Genomic DNA, 19,733 nt, shown 5'->3' on the forward strand with positions numbered 1-19,733 from the left:
CTCAAAATGCTTTGGGTAGAATAGACTTTTTTTTTTGAGACAGAGCCTCAAGCTGTCACCCTGGGTAGAGTGCCATGGCATCACAGCTCACAGCAACCTCCAATTTCTGGGCTTAAGTGATTCTCTTGCCTCAGCCTCCCAAGTAGCTGGGACTACAGGCACCCACTACAACACCTGGCTATTTTTTGTTGCAGCCATCATTGTTGTTTGGTGGGCCCAGGCTGGATTCAAATCTGCCAGCTTGGGTGTATATGGCTGGCCCCTTAGCCACTTAAGCCACAGGCACCAAGCCTAGAATACATTTTAACAGTGTAGATTCTTCCCAGCCAAGAGCATGGTATGTTCTTCCATTTGTTCATTTCGTCTGCTATTGTATTTCTTAGGGTTTCACAATTGTCTTTGTAGAGATCCTTCACCTCTTTTGTTAGGTATGTTCCCAGGTATTTAGTTTTCTTTGAAGCTACTGTGAATTGTGTCCTTGGCTTGCTTCTTAGCCTGGCTATTATTGGTGTATAAAAAGGCTACTGATTAGTGGACACTGATTACTGGACACTGAGATGTTACTGTATTTCTTGATCACTTCTAGAAATCTTATGGTTGAGTCTCTGGGGTTTTCTAAGTATAAGATCATATCATAAACAAAGAAGAGTTTGACCTCCTCTGTCCCCATTTGGAAACCCTTTATATCCTTCTCTTCTCTATTTGCTTTGGCTAGTGGAAAAGCTTTCAGTTTTACTCCATTCAGTATGATGTTAGCTGTGGATTTGTCATAGATAGCTTCAATCAGCTTATGAAATGTGCCACCCATACCTATTAAGTGTTCTTGTTAGAAAAGGATGCTGAATTTTATCAAATGCTTCTTCTGCATCTATTGAGAGGATCATCTGGCCTTGTTTCTGCTTCTATTGATATGATGAATTAGACTTAGGGATTTGTGTATGTTAAACCAGGCTTCTATCCCTGGGATGAAGCCTACTTGATCACAATGTATAATTTCTTTAATGTGTAACTGAAATCTGTTAGCTAAGATTTTGCTGAGTATTTTTGCCTTGATATTCATTAATTAATTTGTCTGTAGTTCTCCTTTTTAGTTGGGTCCTTTCCTGGTTTTGGTATCAGGGTGATGTTTGCTTCATAGAACGTGTTGAAGAAGATTCCTTCCTTCTCAATGTTTTAGAATAGGTTCTGTAGTACAGGTACAAGTTCATCTTTGAAGGTTTGATAGAATTCTTGTGTAAAGCCATCTGGTCCAGGGCATTTTTGTTGGAAGTTTTTGTTGCTTCTTTGATCTCAGTGCTTGATATTGGTCTGCTCAAGAGATCTGTTTCTTCCTGGTTAAAACTAGGGAGATGATATAATTATAGGTATTGATCTATTCCCTCCATGTTGTCAAATTTCTGGGCATGGAGGGGTTTTTTGGTAAGAAACATACCCTTGTATTTTTGTGGTATCAGTTATTATTTCCCCCTTTTTGTTTCTGATTGAGCTTCCTAGAGATTTTACTTTTCTGTTTCCACCTTATCTAGCCAATGGTTTATCAATTTTATTTACCTTTTTGAAGATCCAATTTTTGTTCCATTAATTTTCTGAATGATTCTTTTCAATTTCATTTATTTCTGATTTAATGTTAGTTATTTCTTTTCTTTCTACTAGGTTTGGGATTGGATTGCTCTCCCTTTTCCATTTCCTTCAGATGTTTCATTAGGTTGTTGATGTTCTGTTTTTTGGATACAGGCATATTAAGGATTAAATTTTCCTCTTAGTACTGTTTTTGTAGTGTCCCATAGGTTTTGGTAGTTTGTGTTTTCACTGTTGCTATGTACGAGGAAGTTAATAATTTCCCCCGATCTCTTCCTTGACCCAATGGTCATTGGATTGTTTAGTTTGCATACTTTTATGTGAGGATGAAGATTTTTGTGGAAGTTGAGTTCCACCTTTATTGCCTTGTGGTCAGGGAAAATACAAAGCATAATTTCAATTCTTTTGATTTTTTTGAGGCTTTATTTGTGTCCTAGGATATGATCTATTTTGGAGAATGTTCTATGGGCTGACAAGAAAAACATATGTTCCTTAGCTTTAGGATAGAGTGGTCTGTATATACCTATTAAATACAATTGTTCTAGGGTCACATTTAAATCCCATGTATCTCTGTTTAATTTCTGTTTAGAGGATCTGTCCAGCTCTATAAGAGGGGTGTTAAAGTCCCCAGATAATATGGTGTTATAGGATATCATATTGCTCAGACCAATTAAGATCTGTTTCATAAATCTGGGAGCACTTAAGTTGGGTGCATAAATATTTAGATAAATATCTTCTTGTTGTATGGTTCCCTTGACCAGTATGAAGTGTCCATCTTTGTCTTTCTTGACTTTAGTTGTTTTAAATTCACATGTATCTGAAAATAAAATTACAATCCCTTCTTTCTTCTGATTTCCATTTGCCTGAAGTATTGTTTTCAAACCCTTCACCCTGAGTCTTATTTTTTTCTTTGAGGTTAGGTGTGTTTTCTGGAGATAGCTTGTGCTCTTTTATCCATTTGGCCAGCCTGCACCTCTTCAGTGGGGAATTCAAGCCATTTACATTTATTCAAACAATAGATAAGCATGGTGGAGTACTATTATTTACCTTATTTTGGGAATGTTCGTTCCTTGTATCTTTTGTACCTTTGTGGAAGCTAGGTTTTGTCCTTTAGTTTCTGGGTATTTACTTTGTTGCTAGTCCATTATGGTGGTCAGGGTAGAGAGTAAGTCTTAAGTATTTCCTGTAAAGCTTGTCTTATTGTGACAACTTTCCTCAGTGTTTACATATCAGTAAAAGATTTGATTTCTCTATCAGTTTTCAAAGCCTAGTTTATCAAGATACAGAATTCTGGGCTAAACACTGTTTTATTTAAGAAGATTAAAAGACAGATGACCATTCTCTTCTGGCTTGGGCAGTTTCAGCAGAAAAGCCCACTGTCACCCTGATAGATCTTCCCCTGTAGGTCAATTGATGTCTTCTCCTGGCTGCTTGCAAATTTTCTGTTTCATTGACTTTGGACTGGTTCATTACAATGTATCCGTTTGTGCTGAGATGATCTAGGGTTTGATATCCCTCTAAAAAGAGTGTGTTGCAATCTTTGGTGATACTTGGGAAATTTTTCATTTATGATATCCTCCTATAGGACTTCCATTCCTTTTAGACATCCTTCTTTCCTTTCAGGGACATTTATAGTGCATGTATTTGAATGCTTCATTGAGTCCCATAATTCTCTGAGCAGATTCTGTGCTTTCTCTGTGTTCTCTGCCTCTTCAACTTCCTGGATTAGCTCAAGAGATTTATCCTCTAGCTCTGAGATTCTTCCTTCTCCTTGGTCTAATCTGTTATTGATTCTTTCTACTGAGTGTTTAAGTTCCCTGATTCTTTAGTTCTCCTTCAATTCCTTAAGCTCTGACATATACTTTCTATATTATTCATAGCTTTCATTCATTATTTGGTTCTGTTTTTAGATTTCCTTTTCATTATTTTCCAGATTCTTATCAATTCCTTTCATTGTTTTTGCCATCCATATTTTAAATTCACTTTATGTCATTTCCATTATTTCTTTATAGGTAGACTCCACTATAGTAGCTACCTCATGATCCCTTGGTGGGGGTGGGGGTGGGCTCTCTGTTCTTGTTTTTCATATTTCCAGAAATTTTCTGTTGGTTCTTTCATGTGTGTCTTCTTCTTGTTCACTTCCTTCTCATACATGTTCCTCTCACTACCTCCTTCACTTTAAATTATCTTGTCTCTGTGTTTAGGTGTTGTAATGTCCTTTTGGTATAAAAGGGTAAAGAGCAAGAAGGGAGAAAAGAAAGAAAAATATAGAACAAAAAGAGGTGGGTGAAAGGAAAAAATTGAACAAAAGAAGAGAAGGATGGCAAGAGGGACAGAGAGAGGCAAAATGGTTGTGCTGGGCACGTTGCTTTGACCCACATCCACAATTTCAGAACCTGGGTGGTGGGGGGGCTGACTGGCTGGGTCCCTTGAGGTCAGGAGGTCTTTACCAGCCTGGGCAAAATCAGGACCACATCCACCAAATATTGAAAAAAATAAGCAGTATGTTGCAGTGGAGACCTACCAATACTGTCTTTCCAAAGGACAAAGCTGCAAGGACACCCTACATCATGAGCTCAACACCTCCTTGAATCAGACCAATGACCCCATAGTCAGACCTCAGAGTTAGTCTCTATCCCATAAATAGAATGCAAAATGAAACAGAATAAAGCAGATCAAAGAAAAGAAAAAGAAATAAAGTAAAGTAAATTAAAAATAAAATTATATAAGATGATGAAAAAATGTTATATCTTAGTTGTTATATAAGAAATTTATGCAGAAAGACTGAGAAAAGTAAAAAAATCTCCACAAAAAGTGAGGGAAAAGGAAAGAAATAAAAAAGAAAGAATAAAAGGGGCTGAACACCCATAGTAAAAATGGAGGAGCCTTTGCCATTGAAGAAAGTAAAAATTAAAAAAATAAAAATACAGTCACACCAAACCAAACAAAAAATACCAGTTTAAAAACTAAGGAAAAAAATTGAAAAAAAGAAGAAAACCATATATATATTGCAATATGTTGCCTGGACACCAAGTGGTACTGTGGTGTTAGGAGATGCAGAAGACACATGCTGGTTTTGCCATATAAGCTGGGGGCCTGCAGATATATATATATATATATATTGCAATATGTTGCCTGGACACCAAGTGGTGCTGTGGTGTTAGGAGATGCAGAAGACACATGCTGGTTTTGCCATATAAGCTGGGGGCCAAAAGCCACTATCTAGTTGCCATAAAGAGCCAGTCCTGATTTCCTGATTTATTTTCCCTCAGTCAGGGATTGGTTATGTCGCTAGCATTCAGTCCTCATGGGATTGGGATCCTGAAGCTTTTCCCGAATTTCTTAGTTGGCACATCTTGACCTTGCAAACAGTGTCGCCTGGCAACAAATGGCTTTCCTGGGGATTCCAGAGCTGGTCAACTCACCCAAAAATGACTACCTGAGCTCAGAAGGTGTGCCAGATCTGGCTATGCACTAGGCCCAGTAGACTGTTCTTCCCAGTGGTCTTCCCACTGTGATGCCCTACTAGTAGTAGCCAATCCAGTGGGAATTCCACCCCACTCAGTGATTAATCCTGGCTGCTGGATGCTTTCAAGTTTACATGCTATCTTAAGCCCTTCCAAGGCAGCTCTAGTGAGGAGCCAAGTCCAGAAACAAAAATCTTTCCTGTTTCTAGTCCTCCACCAGAGGACTGGCCAGTCTCTGCTCATACCCAGGTACTTGTCTTTGGTGCTGGTCCTCCTCAGCTCTTGACCTCCTTGTTGGCTCCTGGAGTACCCCTACTGCTTTACAGTGCCCCACAGTGATGTTTCTGGTCCTCTCTTCCCTGTTTCACCCCAAGTGGCTGGTAAGGAGATGTCTGTATTCTGTCATCTTGCTCCTCAGATTGCTGTTCCTTCTCTAATTCTTTCAGATGTGATATTAGGTTGTTAATTTAAAATTTTTCTGACTTTTTGATGTGGGCATTAAGAGCTATGGGACTTCTTTTGCTGAATCTCATAGATTTTGATAGTTTGTGTCCTCTTTATCATTCAGCTCAAGAAATCTTTTGATTTCCAACTTAATTTCATTATTGATCCAATAATCATTCAGCAACAAGTTATTTAATTTCCATCAGCTTGTATAGAACTGAGTATTAAACTCATGAATTGATTTCTAGTTTTATTACAGTATTGTCTAAGAAGATACATAGTATGATTCTGATTTTTTCAAATTTCTCAAGACATATGTTACCTTACATATGATCAATCTTGGAGAAGGTCCTGTGTACTGATGAGAAGAATGTATGTTCAATAGTTTGGAGCAGGGTGTTCTGTAAATATCTGCTAGGTCCATTTGTTTTAGAGACTCATTTAAGTCCAAAGTTTCTTTATTTTCTACCTTGATGATTTGTCTAGTCCTGACAGTGGAGTGTTAAAATCCCCAGAAGTTATGAAGCTACTTTTTATTTCTTTGCTTAGCTTTAGTAGAATTTGCTTTATATATCTGTGAGCCCCAGTGTTAGGTGCATATACATTTAGCATTATTATATCTTCTTGTTGAATTGCTCCTTTAATTGTTAGATAGTATTGACCCAACAAAGGTCACTGTATATACATAGGGAAAATGGGAAATTATAGCTAAATATACCTTTATTTACAAAACATTCATTACAAATGTTTATAAAATGTTAACATAAAATATAAAACATGTTAAAATATAATACAATATCAAATATGAGTTTATTAATTCCTTATGTATGGCAACATTTGAGATACCCTATATAATGACCATATTTCTCTTTTTTTACCACTGCTAACTTAAAGTCAATTTTATCTGATATGAGAATAGCTACATCTGCTCTGTTTTGGTTTCTGTTTGTGTGGAATTTTATTTCCATCCTTTCATGTTAAGTTTGTGTGCATCCTTGTGGGTTAGCTGTGTTTGCTGAAGTCAATAGATGTTTAGGTTGCTTTTTCATTCATTCAGTCAACCTATGTCTTTTGAGAAAAGCATTTAGACTTTTAATACTGAATGATAGAATTGGTATGTGGGGTGCTGTGCTGTTCTATTCGTCATGTTGGCTAGTACTTCTTTGTTTTCCCCCTTATGCTGTTGTTTTATAAGAGTTGTGGGCTTTAGCTTTTCGGGATGGTTTTGGACTGGTGGATATCTGTTGTGCTGATTGATGACTAATGCAGTTCTGAGTATTTCCCACAAAGGAGTTCTAGTCATGACAAATTCCCTCAGTGTTTGCTTGTCTGGAAAAGACTAAATTTCTCCATCAATTGTGAAACTCAGCTTTTTAGGATAAAAAATTCTATGCTAGAAGTTGTTCTATTTAAAAAGATTGAAGATGGAGTCACAATCCCTTCTAACTTATAGGATTCCCACTGAGAAATCTGAAATTATTCTGATGGATTTTCCTTTCTAGGTTAGTTGTAGCTTTTGTCTTGCCACTTGTAGACTTTTCTCCTTCACTTGGACTTTGGCAAGGTTGATTACTATGAGTCTTGGAGATGTCTTATTTGCTATGAATCTTCCCAGTGTTTGATGACCATTTTGTATCTGAATCTCTGGTGATAGCAGAGAACTTTTCATCAATAATTCCCTAGAATATATTTTCCAAGATTTTAACTCTTTCTTCTTCTCCCTTAGGGATACCTATAACTCATATCACATAATCCCATATTTCTTTAGATATTGCCTATTTTTAAAATTCTTTTCTCTGCCTCTTTGAATGACTGAGTTAGCTTGATAGCCTTACTTTCAAGCTCTGAGATTCCTTATTCTCCTTGGTTTAGTCTGTTTTTGAAGCTTTCTGCTGTGTTTTGAAATTCCCTAAATGACTCATTTCTGTAAGTTCCATTATATACTTTCTTAAATTGTCTATGTAGAGACTTTTTCATTGATTTCCTGAAGTATTTGTATGCCTTCTTTTTGTCAGTTTTTAACTTTCTCTTAAATTCCATTCATCTTATATCATCTTATTTGCCCTCCATATTTCATTACTATTATTTTGATAATTTCCTGTGATTGGAATCCACTACTATAGTTGTATCATGACCCTTGGATGGTATTAATTTTTTTTTCTTTTCATGTTATGAGGGTTCTTTTGCTGCCTTATTCTCATCTGAATTCTCTTTTCTCAGATTAGGGCTAATAGATTCACAGGGCACCTGTTCTCCTTTACTGGGCACTCTCTTACTTAATTAGAAGAAGAGGAGGTCCCTAGATAGTGCTTTATTCCTACTCTGAAGTATTGAACAGCAGGGGAGGCTTACATTTGTTCTGCCTTGGCCTGTTCACCTGTGACTGCCACAGTTCAAGGTGGCATTGGATGATCTTTGTGTGGGGTGGTGGGTTGTTCTCCAAATTGTTGTAGGAAGTTCAAATTGGGGGCTGGGTAAGACCCTCTTCATGGAAGCTGGTGTTGTGGGGATTGCTCTGCCTGGAATCTCCCTTCAGAGTGACAGTGACAGCTGGGTGAGGCCATCTAGTCAGTGGTCATCGGTGCACAGGCTGTAGGCATTTTCTCAAACCAGGTCCAGGTGTAATAGTGGAGCCTGGAACTTCCTCCTCAAGCATGGGGAGGCCCATAGCAGGATAGTGGAACTTGGGATAGTACTTCCAGCCCAGCAGCAGTGGTGGAGACTCAGTGTTGGGGTATTGGGGTTCAGCCATAGCACTGAAATCTTGGGCGTGGGCTGTGGACCTCTTCTAAGCTCTGGGGCCATGGGGTAGAGCCCTAGGCTTTGGCATAAGAGCCTCGGTACCAGAACTAGGGATCATAAAATCAGGGCCAAAATGAGTGCAAAAGCAGGGTTGTACAGGCTGCAGATTTTTCCACCATCCTGGGGACTCTGGATACCAAATTACATGGGCAGGATTTGGTTCTAGCAGCCCAAGGACCATGGAGTTCTCCCCATCCCCTGAGACCCCACTGAATAAGTTGAGCCTGTAGCACCTGAGGCAACTCCTCTACCCAAACCCCTCCGGTGGAGGGGCAGGGTACTTGACTCCCAGTCAGAAGGTATGGCTTAGGAGAGTGTCTGCTCGGTACACTCCCTGCCCCATCTGGTGGGGGTGATGCAATTGCATTCAGGCTACTAGTGCAAATCTGAGTCCCATGTAGACCTGGCACCAGGTACATGGGAACTCAGGATGTCAGCTGCAGAAATGGGATTGGCAGCCACCAGATCCTTCCTGCACCTGTTCTCTGATGCAATGACTCTGCACAAACTCTAGACATCTCCCTAGTCAGTACAGACAGAGGTCTGTGACAGTGGAGTGAGCCCTCTTACAACTTGACCACAGTGCCTGTGAGATGAGTGCCCCACCCCAGCATTCTATCCTCTTAATCTTCCCCACATGTAGATGCCTCCTTTAGAGATCCCTTCATTTTTGCCAAATGAATCACCCTGTCACCCTCCACTTCACTCTGAGTGTCCTTTATCACTTCTTAGGGATTTCACAATCTTCCTTCTGAGAAAAACTATCTTTACGTAGACATCTGCTTGCAATTAATGATCTTTTCCTTGAAAGCAGCATGCTTGCAGGCTGCTTCTAGTCTGCCATCTTCCCTAAGTTCATCTTCTTAAAAGGACACCAGTCATATTGAATTGGGTAGGGTTCACCTGAAAGACCTCTTTAACCTTAGTTACATCTTTAAAGAACCTATCTCCAAATACGGCATTCTGAGGTACTGACAGTAAGGACTTTAACATATAAATGTGAGGAGGGGGTTAGTCCATTTGTGCTGCTACAAGGAAAATGCCTGAAGCTGGAAAATTTATAAAGAAAAATGTTTATTTGGCCCACAGTTCTACAGACTGTACAAGCATAGTGCCAACATCTGCTTCTGGGCTTCATGGAGCTTCCAATCCAAGTAGAAGGCAAAGGGGGAGCAAGCATATCACAAGGCGAGAGAAGGAGCAAGGGGAGGAGGTGGTGCTAGGCTCTTAAACCAGCTCTCACATGAACTGATAAAATGAGAATTCACTCAACTATGGTGGGAAGAGCACCAAGCCATTCATGAGAGTAGCATCCACCCTCATGACCCAAACACCAATGACTAGGTCTTACCTCTAACACTAGGATCAAATTTCAACAGGAAATTTGGAGTGGCCAAAGATCCAGACCATATCAAGGAGGATATAGTTCAGTCCATAATAAACAAGGAAGGCGAATATTGAATTAAATATAGTATAGCTTACTAGAAAAGATCATTAAGCTTAAAAGGTAAAAGAACTAAGGACTGGTGGTGCTATTTTTATATCTTTGAGCAAGTCAATTATTCTGATCTAAATTTTCTGATTATTAAAAAGAGACAATATTTTCCCTGTTGAATTCTGAGACTCTAATAGAAAATACTGTACATGTGGAAGCTTTTTGTATAAGTCAAACATCCTCTTCTCATATACATTATCATTAATATTTATAAGCTATTGATAGCTATGGTAGGAGAAACCATAGATTATAAAGAAGGGAGAGTTTTCAAGCATGAGATGAACTTTTACTTGTTTGATATGGCTATAGTACAAAAATATACTGAAAAAGAAAAAAGAGCATTATTAATGTGTATTCTTCTAACTAAATACAATAAATTACCTTTAAGAAATAATTAGATATACTGTCAATGAATCCCAAACAATGGCTAAAAATTAATCATAAAGTAAAGAAATTTCATAGCAGTGAGGCCAGGAGCAGTGGCTCAAGCCTTTTAATCCTTGTACTTTGTGAGGCTGAGGTGGGAAGAGTGTTTGAGGCCAGGAGTAACAGACCAGCTTAGGCAGCAGTGAGACCCCAAGTCTACAAAAAAAATTAAAAAGAGAAGGCTGGGCATGGTGGCATATGCCCATAGTCCCAGGTACTTAGGAGCCTGAGGCAGGAGGATCACAAGAGTCTTAAGAGTTTGAGTAATGTATGATGACACTACTGACTGTTCCAGCTTCAGGCCCTTTCTTAAAGAGAGAGAGAGAGGAAGGAGGGAGGGAAGAAAGGGAAGGAAGAAGAAAAGGAAGGAAGGAAAAGAAAGAAAAGAAAGAAAAGAAAGAAAGAAAGAAAGGAAGGAAGGAAAGAGAGAGAGAGGGAGGGAAGGAGGGAGGGAGGGAAAAAAGGGAAGGAAGGAAGGAGAAAAGGAAGGAAGGAAAAAGAAAGAAAGAGAGAGAGAGAGGGAGGGAGAAAAGAAAGGAAGGAAGGAAAGTAAAGGAAAGAAAGAAGAGAAAGAGACTATAAGAACACCTATTAGGATAAATGATATACTCAGGAAGCACATTTTTGCAGCACATATATAGATTTTTGTCAAAACCAACTATTGTAGCACTAAATTAATGAACAGATTAGTTTAATTTAGTACATTATATGCTTCATCACCTGGTATTTCACAAAGGAGAAATTTTAACAAATATTATCTGATGCTGCTGCTACCTTCCTGTAAATTACATTTTAGTATCTCCTTGGAAATACATTTTTTATAGTACCTTTAAAAAATCACTTGGTAAAATATTTAAGTGAAGGTAGATAATAACCTTTAATTCAGGAAGTTTTGGCTCACTTGATATATCATGATTTGTCTTTTTAGGGAATGAAATCAGTCAAGTTGAAGGGCTTGACAACTTAGTTGTCCTTCAGGAATTGGTAGTGGACCATAACCGCATCAGAACATTTAATGACAGTGCTTTTGCCAAACCAAGTTCTTTGCTGGCGCTTCACCTGGAGGAAAATAGACTACGAGAGCTGAATAAACTACATCCTTTGGTAAAACTAGAGAAACTATTCCTAGGATATAATAAAATTCAGGTAACATTATTTTGGGTTTTGTTATGAGATTTGCGAGCCTTATTTCTCCCGAGTTCTGAACATAAAGCTTTGAACATACCAATGAAAATTCCACTAGTGTGCTATTTACCATTTATGTACCATACATATTTCAATGTATATAGATATTCTGTGATGTATAGATGTCCACTTTGCTTCTAGACTTATAAACTGGACTAACCCATGTCCCCCCATCTACTAATAAAGGTTAGCTATAAGTGTTCTAAAGCTGTTCTCATCTGTCCTTTCTGAGAGATCTCATTTGTTTCTTGACTGCTATTGGTCTAAGTTGTTTCTGTATCTCAATTCTAGACATCCTCTGGCCCTTTAAACTTGGTCTGCTTGGCATTTGAATCAGTTTTTGACTTGGTTTTAATATTATATCTCTCCCCACTCAAGCCTATAGATAGACTCCTGTATCAGTTGTACCTGCTCAGAATTCAACCAGTTACTTTGCCCCAATTCAACCTGCTCAGACTCTCTCCATTATACAGTTGAGAGAGTTGAAGATATAACCTTATACAGTGCTCACGTTTCTCTTAGCATTTCAGTAAGGATATGTTAGACCTCCTTTTAGCAACTTCACTACTTTTGCTCATACCTCTAAGATAGCCTCAAAGACAGATTGAACTGTGAAATAACCTCTTAAACCCCCAAGGCAAGGACTGAGCCTTTCTTGTCCACATTTATATCAGTATATAGCACAGTACGTGGTTCACAGGAGATACTCAGTAAAGATTTGTTTGTGGCTTATTTGCTGGAGTTCAGGAAGACTTCTGGGATGATATAAAAGAAACTGGTGTTCTTTCTACATATTATAGTAACTAGGGAATGTACATACAGAAAAAAAATAGTATACAACTAATTTATTTAGATTCAAACATTCACCTGAGAAAAGTCTGCTACACTGGCAATGATTCTTTCAAAGTTTTATCCAGAAGAAATATAAATTAAGAAAATTATGAGGCTCGGCACCTGTGGCTCAAGTGGCTAAGGCGCCAGCCACATACACCTAAGGTGGTGGGTTCAAATCCAGCCTAGGCCCACCAAACAACGATGGCTGCAACCAAAAAAAAAAAAAAATGCCGGGCATTGTGGCGGGCACCTGTGGTCCCAGCTACTTGGGAGGCTGAGGCAAGAGACTCACTTGAGCCCGGGAGTTGGAGGTTGCTGTGAGCTGTGATGCCATGGCACTCTACCCAGGGGGACAGCTTGAGGCTCTGTCTCAAAAAAAAGAAAATTTTGATTCTATGGGAAATTTTTTTTTATTAAAGCATGAACACATAGATCATGTATACATTAATGCATTTATGGGCTACATTATGCTGATTTCATATAGAATTAGGAACGCTTACATCACACTGGTTAATATATACCTCATCTCGTTTACTTAAGTATTGTGTAAAGACATTTATACTCTATATTAGTAGATCTGACATGTACCCTTGCATTACGCACCAAAGTGTGATCCCACCATTCACCCTCCCTCAAAATCCTTCTGGTGATTGCAATAGAGCTAAGGATTTAGCACAAAGGATTATAGAATCAGACTTATACTCATTAGAGATCTTACCTCATATCAAGCTTGACTAATAATGTCAAGGATACACAAGACTTAGGACATGCCTAGGGGTTTCTCAGATCCTTCCTTCCCATATCTCACACATACAGCTTTTAACTTAGCATAAAGGGTGAGATCTTCCAGTGAGATTTTGTGGAGTGATAATATCTAAAAGAGCGTTTCATTTATGAAACATCTCCATATTATACTTGAGCTTATGTGATACTCTCTGGGGAGCCATGCCTATTTGACAGGACATCTAGTTATCAGCATATGTACAAGATTAGACCAAGGTAACCTAATTAATCCAGAAGTATACCTCCCCCTCCTTCGACCTTCCCAATCTCTCTTAACAGAGTGAATAAATGGCAGATCAACTGGAATAACAACTTCCTCCCAGTAACTTAAAGAAAATAATTCTTAGTCAAGCTTATTTCTTATCAAAATCTAATACAGCTAAATGATAACCTATCTGATAAACCATGGGATTTTATAGATATCATTGAGTGAAAGGATGATGATTATTATTTCATGATTGTTTACTTTTATCCTTGAAATGCTATTTTTCTTTTTTGAGACAGGGTCTCACTTTGTTGCCCAAACTAGCGTGCAGTGACATGATCGTAGCTCACTGCAGCCTTAAGTCCTGGGCTCACCTCCTGAGTTCCTGGGATTACAGGTGCATGTCACCACATCCAGATACATTTTTCTTAATTTTTTATAAAGATAGGGTCTCATTGTGTTGCCCAGGCTGGTGTCAAACTCCTGGCATCAAACAATCCTCTTGTCTCAGCCTCCCAAAGTGTTGGGATTACAGGCATAAGCCACTGCGCTCAGCCAAAATGGCATTTTTCATTGAATTTAGCTTGATAGCCTTGTCATTAAATTTATTCTAACCTAATGTGACAAGATATGTAGCTGGAGAAAAAAAAATGAACTCAGAAGAATAAATAGATTCTACTGAAAATATATGTTCTTCAAAATTCTTAACTCTTAGTTCATATTTCCTTTTTGACAGAGATTTTGTCTATAGCTTCACACCAACATGGGCAGGCTGATACCAATATTAATTTTCACAACAGGACAATCAGATTACAACCTTTGGGCTGATATAGATTGAAGGTATATGCAGTCTCTCCTTTACCTACTTAAACATCTTTCAGAAACTGCATATCCTTAATAACAGAGTCTGTTGTGAAGCTTTTGAATTAGCCACATGTCCAATAACATAGCTTTGGAAAATTGTTGCTTAGTATCTTCCTTCCACAGAGATAATCACAGACATGCATTATTTAACTCAGTTTTACAGTCACATTTAATCCATGTGTCTAAAATGATTCTCCTACTGGGCATCCAACTTCTCTGTCTACTTTTAAACATCTGAATAATCACTTGAAGTTGGAAATGCCTCTGGGAAATCATCTATTGCTAAATGTCCTGTTCTAGAAGAAGACCCTAATCCAGACCTAACTATTACTATGACTGCCTTAAGTGCTTATCCTGACAATATACTCAAAAGGTAACAATCATGGCTGTGCTTGTACAACTGGCTTTGGGGTGGTGGGACCCTAATTAGAAGCATTTGCCAATTTGTATAGTATAATTTCTTCTACCATTGCCAATTTCAAGCTAAAACACCATCTCACAAAATTCACCAGTTGACTTTTATGAGTCAGTAAAAGGTAACTCTAATGCACCACCGTAAAAAAAATACCCTATATTAAAAATCAGAAACCATCAGCGCTCTCCTCTCCCCTCCAGTTATAAGTATATTAGTGTGTTTGATGGCTCTTTAAAACTTTTATTTTTTTGAGACAGAGTCTCACTATGTCGCCCTCAGTAGAGTGCCGTGGTGTCACAGCTCACACAACCTCAAACTCTTGGGCCTAAGCGATTCTGTTGCCTTAGCCTCCCAGTAGCTGAGACTACAGGCGCCTGCCACAATGCCTGGCTTTTTTTTTTTTTTTGCCAGGGCTGGGTTTGAACCTGCCACCTCTGGTATATGGGGCCAGTACCCTACTCCTTGAGCCACAGGCGCCACTCTGCCTGGCTATTTTTTTTGCTGCAGTTGTTTAGCTGGCCTGGGCCAGATTCAAACTCTCTACCCTCGAGTGGCTGGAGTTATAACCAGTGTGCTACAGGTGCCGAGTCTCTTTAAAACTTCATACTAGGCTATGTGCCTGTAGCTCAATGGCTAGGGGGCCAGCCACATACACTGGATCTGGCAGGTTCAAATCCAGCCAAGGCCTACCAAACAACAACAACTACAAGCAAAAAATAGCTGGGTGCTGTGGCAGGCACCTATAGTCTCAGCTACTTGGGAGACTGAGGCAAGAGCATCACTTAAGCCCAGGAGTTTGAGGTTGCTGTGAGCTGTGATGCCATAGCACTCTACCCAGGGATACATAGTGAGATTCTGTCTTAAAAAAACAATTTCATACCAGCATTAGCTTTCACACATTTAACAGGTGGTTTTTCATATTAATGTTATCTATGAGAAATGAAGATTTTTATTAGGAATATCTCACTAGAGAACACTGTTCTGTTTAATTTGAGAAAATAATCTAAAACTTTTCACATGTCCATGCTTTACAATCAGGCTTTGGGTCCACAGACAGAAACTGCCTGTGGGTAAAAATAAACAATATTGTTATAGATAATAGGACATTAGAGCTATTTTCATTTTGGAAGTATCATACAGAGGGCTTTACAGAGCTCTAATATGAAATTCTACTTGAAATCTAATATGGAATTCCACTTCCAAGTGATCTAAAATAGGTCTAATTTTTTTTATATTACTAGCATTGGCTATATGTCCACTTGTAATTCCAAAACGGAATATGGGCATATCAACAACTTTGCCATATTACTGTGAACTAGCAAAAAACTTTAGCTGAGTTTATTGGCTACATTTTGTCAGAAATAGCATTTTAGAAATAATTTTGCAAAAACTAAAATGTGTGCTGAAGAAAGATTATTTTTAAAAAGTGTACTCCAAACTTCCACCAATGTTAAATGGATAATAATAAATAATCCTATGGAATAGGAAAGGCAAATTATTTAACTAGAGAAATAGTTTTTCAGCTATACCTATTCCTAGCAAATATAATAGATGCAATCTACTCAATATCATGTTTCTTTATTGTTAAGATTGTGTTTAAATATGTACCTTTAAAATTTTTTAGACTAGGTTCACCTTTTCCATATTTCTTGGTCAATACTCTGGAAGAATTCACCAAATACAATCTGAGTCCTAAAATAAACCAAAACTCTTCTAAGAAAAAAATTGGTCTTTCTTAAAAGTGATGCTATATTACCAATTTGCCGCATTAGACTGTCATCTTTGCCAGTCAAGTATTTGGAATTCACAGTAAACAAAAAATTCCATATTTACTCAATAATATGGAATACTGTCACTCAAGCATACTTTAGAGGATTTAATAAGAGCTAGCTATAATCCAACAATTACATATAATTCAAATTAGTCTGTGTTTGAATATGTTGGGTCTATCCAAATAATATCTTGTTAACTTTGCAATAGGATATTACAGAACTGGAAAAACTTGATGTTATCACTTCTCTCAGAGAGCTTACAGTTTATGGCAACCCAGTGAGTATGTTACTATTCTAATTTATTAGTTATTTCACTGATAGTTGTATATAATTTGTTATTATATAACATGAGAAAGGGATTTATTTAATTGTATCTGGTATTCATTGGCCTATTTATCTATCCTTATACTAATATTAAGTTGTGTTAATTAATGTCTTATATTAAGCCTTGACGTCAAGCAGAGTAAGTGGCTCTAATCCTCCTTTTTCACCTCCTTCTCTTTCTCTTTATTTCTTTCTCTTTCTTCACAGTCTTGGACACTATTCTTGGCCCTTTGTACTTTCCTGTGGATTTAAATATGAAACAACTTCTCAAGTTACTTGAGAATCTTGTTGGTAATTTTAATCAGAACTGCTTCAATTTATTATTCAAAGATGTGCCACCTTTCCCATTGGAATCTTTGAGAAAATCCTATAAGTAGCACTCTTATTCACCTAATAGCTGAACAAGTTGAGAAATATGACAGTAGAGATGTGAAAATATCTACTTAGATTAGTGAGAAAGCCAAATGTGCATGTTAGCAGGTTCCACCAAACAGAGAGTACTAGACCCATGTGGGAGGAAAGCGTCTCTTGAGGAACAAAACACATTCTCTCACAACCACTCCTTTTTTGAGAAGGGAGTTACTATATTTTGCTGTGTATAATGCACACATTTTTACCCAAATTTTTGAGGGAAAAAATAAGAAAGCACATTATATGTATACTAATTCTGTATCTATATAAATGTTTTAAATAATTTTATTTATGCTTATGTATTAAAAGTATAATTCTAGAAAGCAATAATGATATCCATATGCAAAATTATACCCTGGAGTATTGTAATCAGTTTTGTTGAATTTATGATGAACTTGCAATAAAAGCATTTCCAGCCAACGAAGAATGACTCATTTCTCTGTACATTTTAGGCAGGAGCTAGCAATCTAGTTGGTATTTTTACAAAAATTATTGGAAAATCCCTTGGAAAATGTTGGAATAGATTTTGTATACTGCAAGCTTTAAGGCAACAGGTATTAATATGCTAAAAGAGCCTGGCATCAGCTCGTGGAGGCAACAGGGAAGAAAGCTTCTTCGGGTGCCAGGACAGAACCAGGCAACATGAGGAAACCTCTAAAGTGGCCGGAGGTGGGGCAGGAGGTGAAGACCTGGATTCTGGAGCAGCATCAAACTCTGGGATCTCTGTCTTGATCCCTGGACAAGATGGTAACAGGAAGAGAGCAAAAGGATTACACAATAAAAAAAAAATTGATGATTTCTCAAGGACACCTACATGGTGCTTTAACTTTATGAAGAGAGAAAGTGTGAGCATGAGAACATGAACAGAACTTGCCCCCAGACTCCCAGCAGACTGTGAGAATTTCTTGTACAATGTATCAATTCTTCTGTTTACTAATTATTTGTCATATAAAATTTTTTGTACCATAATATGTTAAAAAACAGATACTAAAATTCTTTTATTATACAAAAAATAAGAATCTAAATATAAATAAATAAAAATTAGAATTAAAAAGAAATTAAAATGAAAGATTTTTTTCCTGGAAGTTTGGGCCAAAAACGTGAGACATTATACACTGGAGCACATTATACATGACAAAGTATGGTAAATCATTCCCTCCTGTACTAGTTACTCCTCTTCTTCCCCTAGTGCAGAGGTAGTATTAAGACAAAGAGCTCACAAGTACCATTGACATCACAGAGCTACTCCCACTCAGAGGGTATAGCAATAAGCAGTCTCCCTTGATATTTACAGTATTTAGCCGTCCATTTATAAAAGCACACACACTTCATGTCTTTCAATAAAGATATATAATTTTTGTCTATAAAAGTTTTAATCATCTTTGGTTAGATTTATTATATTCTTTTAATTATTTTACTATTATTTTAAATAGTATCTTTTAAATTTTTTCAAGTTGTTGCTAGAGTATAGAAATTATGATTTTTGTCTATTTCCTTTTATCAAGGAACTTTGCTGAATGCTCTTTTCAATTCTAATGGTTTGTAATTTTTTTATTTTCTCTATAGACTGTTATATATCTATTAAAAATGACTTATTTCTTTCAAATACTCACATTTTTAGTTTACCTTTTTCTTACTGTGCTGACTGGAACTTTTACTACAGTGTTGAATGGAAACACTGATAAGTTATTGACTTCAAAAGAATGCTTCTAAGTTGTCACTATTAAATATTATGTTTGCAGTGGGTTTGTACACATTTTTTTAGCAACTATGCATGAGAACCTGCGAGATTTGTCTTCCTGTGCTTTGCTTATTTCACTTTAATATCATGGCCTCCCAGTTCCATTTGTGTGGCTACAAATGATACAACCTCATTTTTATGGCTGACTAGTATTCCATTATGTACAACACAGTCCCTTTATCCATTTTTCCATTGATAAGTTGTTTCTGTATCTTTGCTATTCTGAATAATGCTGTGATAGACATACAAATACAGGTATCTTTTTGACAAACTGACTTTGTTCCTTTGTGTAGGTACCCAGGAATGAGATTTCTAGATCAAATCATAGTTCTATTTTTAGTTCTTTACAAAAATCTCTAAATTATTTTCTGTAGAAATACTAATTATACTAATTTGCCCCAACAGTGTATGAGTTCTCTTTTTTCTTCTGTATCTTCACCAACATATGTTATTTTCTGTTTTTCTAGTCATGTTATATATTCCTTCAAAAGTCAATTTTGAGAAGTTTTTTTTTGGAGAATTATTCTTTTTACCTAAATTTTTAACTGTATTGCCATCATAGTGTTTTCATGAATTTTTAAAATGTCTACTATGTCTGTGTTCTGTTTACCTTTTTACACCTAAATTTGTTGATTTTTGCTTTTTTCTCCTTTATTCTTGATAAGCCTTGCTAAAAGTTTATCTATCATAATAGTTTCTTTAAAGAATCATAGTTTTATTTTTATCAAGTATATTATTTGTTTTCTACTTCATTAATTTCTACTCTTTTTACTTCCTTCTTTTATTTTCTTGAAATTCACTTTTTTAAAAAAAAAATTCTTCAGTAGGATACCTAACTCATTAATCTTCAATATTTCTTCTAAATCAGTCAGTCAATTTTAGGTTATATTGTACTGCTTTAGTAGCCTCCTAAAACTTTTGATATGTAGTGTTTTTACTGCTTTTTATTTCTTAAAATCTTCTACTTTCCTTTTTTTTTTTTTTTTT

At 37.0% G+C, this 19,733-nt stretch overlaps 1 protein-coding gene across 1 annotated transcript in view; it reads left to right on the plus strand.

Moving 5' to 3' along the window:
• The window catches only part of LOC100951160 (leucine-rich repeat-containing protein 9), a 139,707-nt gene that overhangs the window by 108,397 nt on the left and 11,577 nt on the right, over positions 1-19,733 (plus strand). The window contains exons 27-28 of the mRNA XM_023515882.1: positions 11,141-11,358; positions 16,479-16,547. Of these exons, the coding sequence (XP_023371650.1) occupies positions 11,141-11,358; positions 16,479-16,547 (287 nt within the window). The remainder of the gene's footprint in view (positions 1-11,140; positions 11,359-16,478; positions 16,548-19,733) is intronic.

The sequence above is a fragment of the Otolemur garnettii genome, unplaced genomic scaffold (assembly GCF_000181295.1).
Source record: "Otolemur garnettii isolate 467f Iridium unplaced genomic scaffold, OtoGar3 scaffold00081, whole genome shotgun sequence".
Classification (NCBI taxonomy): Eukaryota; Metazoa; Chordata; class Mammalia; order Primates; family Galagidae; genus Otolemur; species Otolemur garnettii.